The sequence below is a fragment of the Rhinoraja longicauda genome, chromosome 2 (genome assembly GCF_053455715.1).
Source record: "Rhinoraja longicauda isolate Sanriku21f chromosome 2, sRhiLon1.1, whole genome shotgun sequence".
NCBI classification, from domain to species: Eukaryota; Metazoa; Chordata; class Chondrichthyes; order Rajiformes; family Arhynchobatidae; genus Rhinoraja; species Rhinoraja longicauda.
Window position 1 is genome coordinate 105,062,887 of NC_135954.1, and position 15,860 is coordinate 105,078,746.

Below are 15,860 nucleotides of genomic sequence, written 5' to 3' on the forward strand. Positions count from 1 at the left end.
TTGAGAGTAGGCGGGAGAGTCTTTACCAGTGGGGTGGAGGTGGTGTAGTCCAGATTACTGTGGGAATTGGTGGGTTTGTAGTACACATCAGTTGATGTTCTGACCTCAGCGTTGGAGACAGAGAAATCAAGAGGGGGGGGGGGGGGGGGAGTGCAAGAGCTAGTCTAGGTGATTTTAAGGGCAGGATGGAAGATAGTGATAAAGTTAATGAAATGAACAAGTTCTGCAGACAGAGAGAAGCAGGAGGTAGACACAAAAAGCTGGAGTAACTCAGCGGGTCAGGCAGCATCTCTGGAGAGAAGGAATGGGTGACATTTCGGGTCGAGACCCTTCTTCAGACTGGAGTTCTGGCAGCAGGTAGCCCCAATACAGTCATCGTTGTTGCGGAGAAAGAGTTGGGGGATGGTGCCGGTGAACATTTGGAACGAGGACTGTTTGACACAACCAGCAAAGCTTTGCCAGGTGGAGGAGCTTGTTAGAAGAGGGAAGTGGATTGGGTTCCGGTTCAAGTTAAAACCAGAGGGGGACCTTCCTGGTTGGGGATGGAGATGTAAAGGAAGGGACTGGACGTCCATGGTAAAGATGAGGCAATGGGGGGCCTAGAAGTTGAGTTATAGAAGAGCTGAAGGGTGTGTGAGGTGTCTTAGATGTAGGTCAGAAGAGACTGGACAAGGCGGGAGGGGGAGGGGATAGGATGACATCAAGGTATTTGGAAGTTGGTTCTGTGGGACAGAGGCAGGCAGAGACAATGGGTCTGCCAGGGTAGTCCTGTTGGGGGATTTTGGGAAGGAGACGGAAGCAGGCAATGTGGAGCAAAGGTTGGAATCTGTAGAGGGGAGATCACCAGAGGTAGGTAACAGTCTGGAAGACGGTGGGCGAGGGTGCGTCCGTGGGGTCATGGACAAGGGGCGGGCATGAGGAGATGTCCAAGAGCTCAATGTCCATCCCCGTTGAGTTTAAGCTACCCGGGTGGCCCGCAGGTGGGAGTCCGCGAGGTGGAGGAACGTTGGAGATGGGAGAAGGGGCCGGCACTGGGAGGGGGGGACGGGACTCCTTACCAGAGAAAAAGGCCTGGAGGCGGAGGCGATTGGCCTGGCAAACCATGGAAGAGATTAGCCTGGCGAACCACGGCAGCGCCTTCCTTGTCAGCGGATGTGTTGGGATGGTTGCTGAGTGGGCGGAGGGCCGTGCAGGCAGACGGGGTGGGATTGGAGCGGGGAAGGTGAGTGAAGAGGCCAAGACGGTTGATATGGTGCCGTGAGTTGGAAATAAACAAAATGTTTGCAAGTAACATAAAATTGGAGAATTCAACTCAATTTGAGGAAGGATATATTCACAAAATGCTGGAGTAACTCAGCAGGTTGGGCAGCATCTCGGGAGAGAAGGAATGGGTGACGTTTCGGGTCGAGACCCTTCTTCAGACTTGAGGAAGGATATTCTTGCTATTGAGGGCGTGCAGCGTAGGTTTACTAGATTAATTCCCGGAATGGCGGGACTGTCATATGTTGAAAGACTGGATCGACTAGGCTTGTATACACTGGAATTTAGAAGGATGAGAGGGGATCTTATCGAAACGTATAAGATTATTAAGGGGTTGGACACGTTAGAGGCAGGAAACATGTTCCCAATGTTGGGGGAGTCCAGAACAAGTGGCCACAGTTTAAGAATAAGGGGTAGGCCATTTAGAACTGAGATGAGGAAAAACTTTTTCAGTCAGAGAGTTGTGCATCTGTGGAATTCTCTGCCTCAGAAGGCAGTGGAGGCCAGTTCTCTGAATGCATTCAAGAGAGAGCTAGATAGAGCTCTTAAGGATATGGGGAGAAGGCAGGAACGGGGTACTGATTGAGAATGATCAGCCATGATCACATTGAATGGTGGTGCTGGCTCGAAGGGCCGAATGGCCTCCTCCTGCACCTATTGTCTATTGTCAATGTCCATCCCCGTTGAGTTTAAGCTACCCGGTTGGCCGGCAGGTGGGAGTCCGCCAGGAGGAGGAACGTTGGAGATGGGAGAAGGGGCCGTCACTGGGAGGGGGGGGGGGGGGGAATCCTTACCAGAGAAAAAGGCCTGGAGGCGGAGGCGATGGAGAAGAGCTGAACATCATGCTGGGCCTGGAATTTGTTGAGGTGCTGGCTTAAGGGTACAAAGGTACAGCCTCTAAGGACTAACAATTCTACATTGCAAATGGGGAAGATGGCGAAGACCTGACAGGGGTTAATAGCTGGGGTCAGATCCAGGCTTGAGGGGGACGGGGGGGGGGGGGGAAGGGTGGAGGGAGGCTCGGAGGAGGTACCATGGGGAGATGATGTGGATGTGGGAGAGGTAGAGTAGGGTTGGGGGGGGGGGGGGGGGTGTGCGGGGGAGGTAGGAGAAGTGGCATGGTTGGCACAGGGGAATGAGCAACATGATCCAGTGGTGTCAATATGGCCTGACCTAATTTTAAATGCAAAAACCAGACTAAACCACAACAACAAAAATTTGGAACACTAAAAGTAGAGTAGAAATCTATCACAGGGTGCTACTTACATGATTTACATAGAGGCTTTTCCGTTTCTCTCTCACTGCAAAATACGGAAAAAAAGTATATTTACAAAAAGCAATGCAGAATGAACAGTAAATTCAACATTTTTGCAGATCAGGCAGAGGAGAATCAACAATGAACCAAGGAAGAGGAGATTAAAGTGACCAAGATAGACACAAATCGAAGGTATTTATTCACAAAATGCTGGAGTAACTCAGCAGGTCAGGCAGCATCTCGGGAGAGAAGGAATGGGTGACGTTTTGGGTCGAGACCCTTCTTCAGACACAAAAAGCTGGAGTAACTCAGCATCTCTGGAGCAAAGGAATAGGTGACGTTTCGGGTCGAGACTCTTCATCAGAGTGACCAAGAGCCTGATCGAATATAAGGAGAGGATTAAAGTTATCACAGTGACGTGAAAAACTTGTCCATGAAGCCAAATGCATGGTCCAAAGTGGAAACAAAGAACTCTCTCCATACTTCTCGTGAGAGATGGCATCTTAATTTTAAGGAGGCCATTGGCAATATTGGGTTGAACAAGATCACTAACGTCGCTGGTTGAATTACCCTGTTGGCTGCAACCTTTTTTTCTCTCTCGTTTTTCATATTGCTTACAGTGTACTATGTTTACATATTCTGTTGTGTTGCTGGAAGTCAGAATGGCATTGTTCTATCTGGGACATATGACAATAAAAACAACTCTTGACATTGCTACAAAAACCACCATACTTGCTTAAAATGTTAATCCATGCACATGTTTTTACTGTTAGTTAAAAACTCAAAAGTGCTGGGGTAACCGAGTGGATCAGGCAGCATCTCTGGAGAACATGGCTAGGTGACATTTCAGGTCGGGACCCTTCTTGTCTGGTTATAGTTGACTCCTTTGGTTCCTTCAAAAATTCTAATCCATCACCGGTAACAAATGGTACAAAGTTTTGGCACATCCTTGGTTACCCTTTGCATGGAAACTTTGCACACCCATCATTAACCTTATTTACAGCCTTGCAGAATAACGGTGCAAATATTTGCTGAAGGTTCATTGTTACAGAAGCTTGGCCTTGCTTTCCACCCTCTTTACTGAATCCAGAGAAGTGGGGTGATCGTACCATTACTCTTTGCAAAGATGCTGCTACGCAGAAACGTTCAGTGAAGCAAAATGATTATGGTACGGCAACATTTTGAATGTTTAATATTCTTCATGCATGCCATTGGTTGAACAAAGGTTTTCTGTTAAAAAAACTATGGTTGTCAATATCAACCATGATACCCTGTAGGAAGGAACTGCAGATGCTGGTTCAAACTGAAGATAGACACAAAAAGCTGGAGTAACTCAGGGGGACAGGCAGCATCACTGGAGAGAAGGAACGGGTGACGTTTCGGCTCAAGACCTTTCTTCCCATTTGGTACTACTTTTATATTTTCCGATATTTTGATTTTACAGAGTGTACAGAATGTCTCCAATGATTTGAATGCTCGAATACTATTCATGGAGGAGAGGAACATTAAGGAACACAGAAACACAAACATTTTGATTTATGCCAGAGTATTACATCTTCATAATGTACGAAGCCTTTTGTGTTAAACACTTAACTTGTTTCAAATTATGTTTTGTTGGGCATTACATTGTGTTTGCAAAGAGATATCAAACTTCCAGCATACCCTGGCAGGAGTCATTGGTGAGGTACACTATCATTAAGAACATTAAGGAACACAAATGCTCATTTCACTGTGACATAATGGCTGTGTGTTATATTTTAACACAAATTGTGTACCGCATGATTTTAGCACCAACGTGTCACGTACACTGCATAGCGGCAAGGTGGCGCAGCGGTAGAGTTGCTGCCTTACAGCAAATGCAGCGCCGGAGACTCAGGTTCGATCCTGACTACGGGCGCCGTCTGTACGGAGTTTGTACGTTTTCCCCGTGACCTGCGTGGGTTTTCTCCGAGATCTTCGGTTTCCTCCCACACTCCAAAGACGTACAGGTGTGTAGGTTAATTGACTGGGTAAATGTTTTTAAAAAAAATAATGTCTCTAGTGCGTATAGGGTAGTGTTAATGTGCGGGGATCGCTGGGCGGCGCGGACTCGGTGGGCCGAAGGGCCTGTTTCCGCGCTGTATCTCTAAATCTAAAAATCTAAATCTAAATCTAAATCTAAACAGAGAATCGAAAATAAAATGAATTTGCTCTGGATATGAATATTACTGTTGCTTGTTGTTGGAACAACTATATTCTCCTCAGAAGCATATTGCATTGAAACCCACAACATTTCATAACACACCCACTTTCGTACAGAAGACTTGCATGAAATGAATTATTATGGAAGATTACCTGCTGAATAAAGTTTTATAACTCTAATTTCATCCAATTCCATCTGAAAGAACAGTTGTGTGCATCCAATCTATGTTTGCTCTGAGGCCAATGTCCACTGAGTTTAACTTAGTCAAGTAGTTTGGTAGAACTTTGTGTGTTTATAAATAAATTTAGTGTCTAATTTATTTATGTCAATATATTTTCGTAGATTGGCTGTTTATACAGAAAGACTATGATAACCTGATACTGGGAATTCAGTGTGTGTATGAAGGAACTGCAGATGCTAGTTTAAACTGAAGACAGACACAAAAATCTGGAGTAACTCAGGAGGTCAGATGGCATCTCTGGAGAAAAGGTATACAGTGCCCTCCATAATGTTTGGGACAAAGACCCATCCTTTATTTATTTGCCTCTGAACTCCACAATTTGAGATTTGTAATAGGAAAAAATCACATGTGGTTGAAGTGTACATTGTCAGATTTTAATAAAGACCATTTTTATACATTTTGGTTTCACCATGTCGAAATTACAGCAGTGTTTATACATAGTCCCCCCATTTCAGGGCACCATAATGTTTGGGACACATGGCTTCACGGGTGTTTGCAATTGCTCAGGTGTGATTAATTGCCTCCTTAATGCAGGTATAAGAGAGCTCTCAGCACCTAGTCTTTCCTCCAGACTTTCCATCACCTTTGGAAACTTTTATTGCTGTTTATCAACATGAGGACCAAAGTTGTGCCAATGAAAGTCAAAGAAGCCATTATGAGACTGAGAAACAAGAGTAAAACTGTTAGAGACATCAGCCAAACCATAGGCTTACCAAAATTAACTGTTTGGAACATCATTTAGAAGAAAGAGAGCACTGGTGAGCTTACTAATCGCAAAGGGACTGGCAGGCCAAGGAAGACCTCCACATCTGATGGCAGAAGAATTCTCCCTCTATTAAAGAAAAATCCCCAAACACCTGTCTGACAAATCTGAAACACTCTTCAGGTGTGGATTTGTCAATGACCACTGTCCGCAGAAGACTTCATGAACAGAAATACAGAGGCTACGCTGCAAGATGCAAACCACTGGTCAGCCGCAAAAATAGGATGGCCAGGTTACAGTTTGCCAAGAAGTACTTAAAAGAGCAACCACAGTTCTGGAAAAAGGTCTTGTGGACAGACGAGACGTAGATTAACATATCAGAGTGATGGCAGGAGCAAAGTATGGAGGAGAGAAGGAACTGCCCAAGATCCAAAGCATACCACCTCATCTGTGAAACACGGTGGTGGGGGTGTTATGGCCTGGGCATGTATGGCTGCTGAAGGTACTGGCTCACTTATCTTCATTGATGACACAATTGCTGATGGTGGTAGCATAATGAATTCTGAAGTGTACAGACACATCCTATCTGCTTAAGTTCAAACAAATGCCTCAAAACTCATTGACCAGGCAGCTCATTCTACAGCAAGACAATGATCCCAAACATACTGCTAAAGCAACAAAGTTTTTCAAAGCTAAAAAATGGTCAATTCTTGAGTGGCCAAGTCAATCACCCGATCTGAACACAATTGAGCATGCCTTTTATATGCTGAAGAGAAAACTGAAGGGGACTAGCCCCCAAAACAGGCATACGCTAAAGATGGCTGCAATCTAGACCTGGCAGAGCATCACCAGAGAAGACACCCAGCAACTGGTGATGTCCATGAATCGCAGACTTCAAGCAGTTATTGCATGCAAAGGATATGCAACAAAATACTAAACATGACTACTTTCATTTACATGACATTACTGTGTCCCAAACATTATGCTGCCCTGAAATGGGAGGGACTATATATAAACACTGATGTAATTTCTACATGGTGAAACCAAAATGTATAAAAATGGCTTTTATTAAAATCTGACTAAGTTACATTAACCACATGTGATTTTTTCTATTACAAATCTCAAATTGTGGAGTACAGAGGCAAATAAATAAATGATGGGTCTTTGTCCCAAAACTTATGGAAGGCACTGTAGACGACATTTCGGGTCAAGACCTTTCTTTAGTCTGACGAAGGGTCTCGACAGGGAATTCCGTTTTGGCGCTACTTTCACTCTGCATATGCTTTAAGAAGCAAGTCACAACTTGCCAATAATGCAAAAGTATGTTTCTCCCGCACCATTCTTCATTACCAAGGCAAATCTTCACTGTTGCTGATTAAAAGCAGATAAATCACACGAGCTCAATTCTAATGTTAAAAAATATTCGTGGGAGCCAGCCAGCTTTCCTGTGGAAATGTGCAGGAAGGAACTGCAGAGGCTGGTTGACATTGAAGATAGACACAAAATGCTGGCATAACTCAGTGGGGCAGGCAAGCCTCTCTGGATAGAAGGATAGACCAAGAGCAGGCTCGGCGATCGTTTTCGGTGAACACCTCCGCTCAGTCTGCCTAAACCTACCTGATCTCCCGGTTGCTAAACACTTTAAATCCCCCTCCCATTCCCACACTGATCTTTCTGTCCTGGGCCTCCTCCATTGTCAAATTGGAGGAACAGCACCTCATATTTCGCTTGGACAGCTTACACCCCAGCGGTATGATTATTGACTTCTCTTACTTCAAGTAACCCTTGCTTTCCCTCTCCCTCCATCCCTCCCCCTTCCCAGTTCTCCGATCAAGTCTGGCTGTCCCCCCGATTACATTGTATCTCTGTTTTTTTGTTGTCACCTTCTCCTAGCGAACAATGATCCACAGTATTCTACATTTTTCTTGCGCCTCGTCTCCTTTGATCTCTTACACTCCCTCTCCCCTAACTCTCAGTCTGAGGAAGGGTCTCGACCCAAAACGTCACCCATTCCTTCTCCCCAGAGCTGCTGCCTGTTACTCCAGCACTTTGTGACTATCTTCCTGTGGAAATACAGCGCATCATCACAGCGATTCGCATGTTCCGTTTTGCAACAGGTCAGCTCTGCTTTGCATCTGAAAAGCCGAAGAAAATCTCATCTCGCTGCTCACGTTATTTTTGCTAATCGTCAAGATACACGAGTGTGCTTGAAATGGACTCTGTGTTCCCATCCATCTTGGCGATAATAATTGCACTTTAGAGCAGCCTTTGAAGTTCTCTCGCATTTCTAACAGTTACAGAACATGGTTACATCATTTTTAAAATTCAATTCCTATATCTCAGCATAAATCAGCCAGGCTGGCATCTGTTGCCTGTTCCTAAATCCTTCAAGACAGAGACAGTGATCTGTTCTTTTCAACAACTGCAGTCTTTCTGGAGAAGGCATAGTGCTGTTGGGTAGCGATTTCCATGATTTAGACCCAGTAATTGGCATGGATAGTGGAAATCCTGCTGCCTTTTCCCCATCTTGGTGGTACTGCTTATAGCTTTGGGCAGTACTATTGGAGTAGTCTGAGCGAATAGCTGCAAAGTACTTTCCACATGGTATCTAATGAAGGCACTGAGCCTCTGTTCGCTGGCGTTTAGAAGGACGGGGGTGGGGGGAACCTCATTGAAACTTACCGAATAGTGAAAGGCCTGGATCGAGTGGATGTGGAGAGGATGTTTCTACTGGTGGGAGAATCTAGGACCAGAGATCACAGCCTCAGAATAAAAGGATGTACCTTTAGAAATGAAATGGGATGGAATTTCTTTAGTCAGAGGGTGGTGAATCTGTGGAATTCTTTGCCACAGAAGGCTGTGGAGGCCGTCAATGGATATTTTTAAGGTGGGGATTGACACATTCTTGAATAGTACAGGTGTCAGGGGTTATGGGACGAAGGCAGGAGAATGGGGTTGAGAGGAAAGAATAGATCAGCCACGATTGAAGGCGGAGTTGACTTGATGGGTCGAATGGCCTAATTCTGCGCTGAGAACCTATGACCTTATGGTCTGCTGGTGGTGGCGGAATCATTGTGGAGAACTTTTGATGGCGTGGCAACCAAGTGGACTTCTTTCTTTTGGGTGATGTTGAATATCCAGATGTTAGAGCGACATTTATCCAGGTAAGTAGAGAGTAATACGTTACTCTCCTGACTTGTGCCTCGTAGATGATAGAGAGGCCTTATAACATATAACAACATATAACAACTACAGCATGGAAACAGGCCTGTCCGGCCCTACCAGTCCACGCCGACCATTCTCCCTGACCTAGTCTCATCTACCTGCACTCAGACCATAACCCTCTAATCCCCTCTTATCCATATACCTATCCAATTTACTCTTAAATAATAAAATCGAGCCAGCCTCCACCACTTCCACCGGAAGCCCATTCCATACAGCCACAACCCTCTGAGTAAAGAAGTTCCCCCTCATGTTACCCCTAAACCTTTGTCCCTCAATTCTGAAGCTATGTCCCCTTGTTGGAATCTTCCCCACTCTCAAAGGGAAAAGCCTACCCACGTCAACTCTGTCCGTCCCTCTCAAAATTTTAAAAACCTCTATCAAGTCCCCCCTCAACCTTCTACGCTCCAAAGAATAAAGACCCAACCTGTTCAACCTCTCTCTGTAGCCTAAGTGCTGAAACCCAGGCAACATTCTAGTAAATCTCCTCTGTACCCTCTCCATTTTGTCGACATCCTTGGATACCCTATCTCTAACCTGCTCTTGCCACTACGTTATGTTTGTGGCTGGTCCAGTTGAGCTTCTGGACAATGGTGATCTCAAGATGTTGATGGCACAAAAGTACAAAAATAATCAGTAATAGGAATGCAAAAAATCGGATGAGAATGCACCAGGCGTAGTAAGTAAGCTTGCAGACGACACTGAAGTATTTTGTAACATGGGTAGTGAAGGAGATGGTCAAGAATTGCAGCGGGATCTTGAACAGCTTGTTAATTGGGCTGAGGAATGGCGTTCAATTCAGAAGGCCCACATTATCTCCAGCCTCACAGCCAACCTTGATCCACTTCGGTTTGCTTACCATCGCAACAGGTCCACAGCAAATTCCATCTCCCTGGAGCACCGAGACAACAAAAACTCCTGGACCTAGGAATCAGCACTCCCATCTGCCACGGGATCCTCAACTTTCTGATCCACAGACCACAACCAGTGGAGATACGTGGCAACACCACCTCCATAATAAGATGGAGTACAGGAACGAGTTGGAGAACTTAGTAACATAGATGCACAGTCTCTTGCCCAGAATACGGGAATCCAGGACCAGAGGACAGAGGTTTAAGGTGAAGGGGAAACGATTTAATAGGAATCTGAGGGGTAACTTTTTGAAAGAAAGGGTGGTGGATGTAAGGAACAAGCTGCCAGAGGAAGTAGTTAAGGCTGAGACTATCACAATGTTGATCACTGCAGGGCATTCCGTGATGTTTTATTTTCTAAAACATGCAGCTTCATTCTCTAAACTCTGTCCTGATTAGCACACTTCAGTGTTCCCAAATCCTTTTCATATGACAGACACTAACACTGTGCACAAAGTCCATCTCAACTCTAACACAACATCTCTTTGATATTATAGACAATAGACAATAAACAATAGGTGCAGGAGGAGGCCATTCGGCCCTTCGAGTCAGCACCGCCATTCAATGTGATCATGGCTGATCATTCTCAATCAGTACCCCGTTCCTGCCTTCTCCCCATACCCCCTGACTCCGCTATCCTTAAGAGCTCTAGCTAGCTCTCTCTTGAATGCATTCAGAGACTTGGCCTCCACTGCCTTGGCCTCCCCTGGGCTTGGTTTGCCTTTTGGTTTAAAATACAACAAAAAGGATATTATTCACCCACACCCCATACTTTGATATTTTTCTACATCTGCATAATAGACTAAATCCACAACTCCAATTGTACTATTTATTAAATCAACGAGCGACCTTTCTAACAAAAGTCACATTATGGTTACCTTATTAAAATTAATTAGATCGACAATTACATATCATTCATAGCAGATTTGTTGCATTGTTTTCTTCTATTTTTTGATGTTGCTGTGTATTATGTCTTCCTGTGACACTCACACTTAGTTTGGGATGTATCTGAATGGAGCTTGCTTCATTGCTGATGGATTTTGTTGCAAACGTATTTACTCTTGACAAAAATGAGTAATTTTCTGTATTGCTTGACTTCCATTCCATTCGGAAGGTGCTTTCTTCCCGGGGGTTGAGGTTCATAAGGTCATAAGTACTAGGAGGAGAATTAGGCCATTCGGCCCATCAAGTCTACTCCGCCATTCAATCATGGCTGATCTATCCCTCCCCCCTAACCCCATTCTCCTGTCTTCTCCCCATAACCCCTGACACCCGTACTAATCAAGAATCTATCTAACTTTGCCTTAAAAATATCCACTGACTTGGCCTCCACAGCCTTCTGTGGCAAAGAATTCCACAGATTCACCAGCTGCTGACTAAAGAAATTCCTCCTCATCTCCTTCCTAAGGGAATATCCTTTAATTCTGAGGTAATTCTCTTAGGTCAGAGATTGGCAGAACTTGGTGATGGTGTACTTTCTTTTCAAGGACATGCTGAGCACATCCTGACAATGTGGCCTGTCCCTTCAGAGTGGTAGGAGACAGAGATGGAGGGGATGAGATGGTGGGGATGCTGGCTTTGAAGGGTCCATTGACCATCTTCTCAATGGATTGGGAGATTTTGTGAAGAAAGATTGGGTGGTATTCTTTTCAGCGTCTTGAGGTGCCTCCTATGTATTGTCTACGTCACGTCAGGGGTCACTCCTGCCCATTAGAATGGGGCTTTATGCCAAGTCTTAGATCTTGGCCTTTCTTTTTGTCAGTTTGCTGAATGTGGTGCTGTATCACTGGAGATTGTATAAGTTCTGTGATGGAGTTCTGGCCTTCATTGAGAGGTAGCTCAGTGTCCACGACTGGGGCCAAAGATACTAGAGGAACAAGATGGACCACTCCGTTGAAATCGCCCATACTGAAGTGCAGTACGCAAAGGAGCCATTTTAGTAGGCAAAACCCGCCGATCGCTATGCCTCTCGCAGTGTAATCAGTGTTTTGGGGGAACAGTATGTGTGATGATACCATTAAAATGCAGAATATAACTCATCTATCAATTCACAGATTCTTGTTATTTTTTATAAGTTTCTGCAAGTTTCTGCCTACTAAAATGGCGTCATGACATACTACGGTTTTTAGGGTCGAGTGGTCTATCTTGTTCCTCTAGCATCTTTGATTGGGACTAGGATATGTGGGGATCGCAAATGGAAGATGCAGTTCCATTGTAATTGAGCATTGACTACCTCCGTTGATATAGGATTATACCTTTGATTCCCTCTATTGATCCATGTTTCCTATTGTCCTGTCATGAATCTAGATTGTCCTGTTACTGCCTCTCTGCCCACCATCTTCCAGTCTCTCGAGGTGGGGAAACACTATGGGGCCTGGCTGGGGAAACCTTGGGGCAAGAAATTGGTGGTCTGACAATAACACTGAGCAATTCCAGGGTCTCAACACTTGACCAACAAGTGAATGTCACCACTGTTTGAAGCGTGGGGAAACATCTAGCCGGGATTGGCTGGAGGTGGAGGAAGGCAAGCAAGTGTGGGAGGACATGAAAAAAAGTGTGAGGTGAGGAAATGGAGCAGAAAGGCATTAAAAAAACGCAGTGTTAGACATAGAAGAGGTTAAAACAATAACTTGTGCTTGTTCTGGAAGTGTAAGAAAATAACTGCAGATGCTGGTAAAAATCGAAGGTATTTATTCACAAAATGCTGGAGTAACTCAGCAGGTCAGGCAGCATCTCAGTAGAGAAGGAATGGGTGACGTTTCGGGTCGAGACCCTTCTTCAGACTGATGGAGGGTCTTCAGTCTGAAGAAGGGTCTCGACCCGAAACGTCACACATTCCTTCTCTCCAGAGATGCTGCCTGACCTGCTGAGTTACTCCAGCATTTTGTGATACCTTCGATTTGTACCAGCATCTGCAGTTATCTTCCTAGAAAGACAGGAAGGGTGGATTGCAAGAGAAAAGAAAAGAGTTATTGGGAGACGGAAGATATAGAAGCAAAGGAGGAGGTACTGAATGAGTAAGGGACTATGATACGATGGGATCGCTAATGGAAGATGCAGTTCCATTGTAATCAGCAGTGACTACATCTGGTCCTTCCTGTTGATATTGGATTATACCTTTGATTATAGATTCCATGCGTTGCCTAATTCAGAAAATAAATTCTGATCTGGGGAGGCTGAGGTACAACTGTATGGCTGCTTGGCATTGATAGATCGGGTGATGTTCAAAAACTCAAAAATGCACGCAAACAAATAGCCAACTTCATCATAAGGAAATGTGCGAAGAAGAGGGCTTCCACCAAGAACTCACCAGTGTTTTCTAACCAGATAAACAGGGTGTTCTGCAATCTAGCAAGGAGCAGATTTCAGGCGGGTGAAACATGGTCGTGGCAAGATGTCCACATGAATCCATCAGGAAAGCAAAGAGACGCTTTTCGGCAGAAGTGGAGAACAAAGGGACATGGAGCGACTGTGGTAGATTTGCACGCCATGACTTCCCATAGGGCAAAACCAATTAGTAGCTCAGGTGACGATGATGCACCTCTCTCGGGCAAGCTCTACATTTCCCACGCTCACTTTGATAGGGACAATATGGATTATCTTCTCGGATTCCCGCGACAATGAAGACTCAGTCACCGAAGCCAGTGCCAGACGATCCTTCACGAGGGTGAACCCCTGGAAACCAGCGGGCCACATTCTTACAACCTGCGCGGAACAATTGACTGGAGATTTTGCGGACTTCTTCAAAACTCGCTCTACTGAGATTCAAGGTCTCGACGTGCCTTAAAAGGACGTACATAATACCAGTGCCACAAGAAGAGTAAGGTGACACGCCTCCGTGGCCTCCGACCGGTGGAACTACACCCATGGTGAACTGTGAGAGGTTAATCATGATGGTTGGTTATCAAGTCCTGCCTCAATAATACAATAATTAATTTTAATAATTAATTTTATTTGTCATATGTAGGTTGGCACAGGGTCAACGGAACAATGAAATGTATTTGACAAGACAACGGGTCAGCTCAGCAGTAATATTCCAAGGATAAATAAGATAAAAATAACATTAGTAAGGTAAAAAGACAACATTATAAATAATCAACATATCTGATGTGAAATGTGTTTATGAGTTCAGAAGCCTGATGGCCTGATGGTAGAAACTGTTCTTCAGTCTGGTGGTACGCGCAGCCATACTCCTGTATCGTCTGCCTGATGGTAACAAGGGGAACAGCCTGCGTGCTGGGTGGCTGTGGTCCTTGATGATGCTGCGTGCCTTCCGCAGGCACCGCCGGTAGGAAATGTCCTGAATGGCCGGGAGACGGTTGCCAGTGATGTGCTGTGCCGTCTTCACCACCCTCTGTAGTGATTTGTGGCTGTGGGCAGAACAGTTCCCGTACCAGACTGTAATGCAGCCCGTCAGCAGGCTCTCGATGGTGCGTCTGTAGATGTTTGTGAGGATGCTGGCGTTCATGCCAAACCTCCTCAGTCTTCTCAGGGAAAAGAGCCGCTGGTGGGCCTTCTTTGTTATTGTGTCCGTGTGCAGTGTCCAGGAAAGGAACTTAAAGCTGCTGACCCTTTCAACCTCAGCATCCCCGATGTGGATGGGGAGGTGTCCACTCCCCCTGCTGTCCCCTGTAGTCCACCATCATCTCTTTAGTTTTGCTGACATTGAGAGAGAGGTTATTTTCCCGGCACCAGCTGTTTAGTGCCTTTACCTCCTCTCTGTCGGCCGTCTCATTGTTTTCTGTGATGAGGCCCAAGATGGTCGTGTCGTCAGCAAACTTATGATGATGTTTGAGCTGTGCTTAGATTTTTAAAGATTTTTTTTAGATTTAGAGATACAGCGCAGAAACAGGCCCTTCGGCCCACCGGGTCCGCGCCGCCCAGCGATCTCCACACATTAACACTATCCTACACACACTAGGGACAATTTTTACATTTGCCCAGCCAATTAACCTACATACCTGTACGTCTTTGGAGTGTGGGAGGAAACCGAAGATATCGGAGAAAACCCACGCAGGTCACGGGGAGAACGTACAAACTCCGTACAGACGGCGCCCGTGGTCAGGATCGAACCTGAGTCTCCGCCGCTGCATTCGCTGTAAGGCAGCAACTCTACTGCTGCGCCACCGTGCCGCACAGTACAGTCGTGCGCGAACAGGGAGTACAGGAGAGGACTGAGCACAAGGCCCTTGGTGTGCCTGTGTTGAGAATCAGTGACCCACTACAATTCACCTTGACCCACTACAATTCACCTACTGGCACAATAGATCAACGGGGGATGCGTTCTCACTAGCTCTTCAGTCTACACTGGAACACTTACAGTGAAAGAACAGGTACATTAGACCATTGTTCATCTCGGCAGCCAACTCCATCAACCCCTCTAAGCTTACCCCTCTAAGCTTACTATCAAACTCAGTGGACTGGGTCTCTGCTCATCTCTATGCAATTGGATCCTCATTGGCAGACCACAATCAATACCAATTGGCAGCAACACTTTCTTCTTGTAGCTTAAAACTCAAAAGTACGAACATTCAATTCTCCAATTTTAGCTAATAACCCACCCACCAAACCAAACAAACCCCCCCACTCCCTTTCTTCACTGTGTCCGACCCACCGAAACATAGGTGCAGGAGTTGGCCCTTCGAGTCAATACCGCCATTCAATATGATCATGGCTGATCATCCTGAAACAGTCCTGCTTTTTTCTCCATATCCCTTGATTCTGTTAGCACTCAGAGCTCTATCTAACTCTCTCTTGAAAACATCCAGTGAATTGACCACCGGGTGGCGCCAGCAATGGCTGCCTCGCCAAGTCTGTCTGTCCTTTCCTTCTTTGGTTTTAATAGTTTGTGTTAAATGCATGTCTTTAGTGTTCTTTAGCTTGTTTTATGTGGGGGGGGGGGAGGGAGGGGGGGTTGGGGCAAACTTTTTCTAATCTCTTACCTCGATGCAATTTTTTTTCCGTATGGTATCTCCGTCCACACTGCGGCATAACATCGAGGAGTTGGCGACCTTTGCTGGAGACTGACCTTTGAGAGCTTCACCACGGTCGCCTGCGGACTTACCATCACGGAGCCCGCTATCTCT

At 45.6% G+C, this 15,860-nt stretch overlaps 1 protein-coding gene across 2 annotated transcripts in view; it reads right to left on the reverse strand.

Annotated features, from left to right (window-relative positions):
- Window positions 1-15,860, reverse strand: part of ccny (cyclin Y) — a 197,811-nt gene that overhangs the window by 51,816 nt on the left and 130,135 nt on the right. Inside the window, exon 3 of one of the 2 annotated variants that reach the window (XM_078425274.1) lies at window positions 2,527-2,561. In XM_078425274.1, coding sequence (XP_078281400.1) covers window positions 2,527-2,561 — 35 coding nt within the window. Of the gene's footprint in view, window positions 1-2,526; window positions 2,565-15,860 lie in introns of both variants that reach the window. The other variant, XM_078425266.1, reaches the window with a different exon arrangement.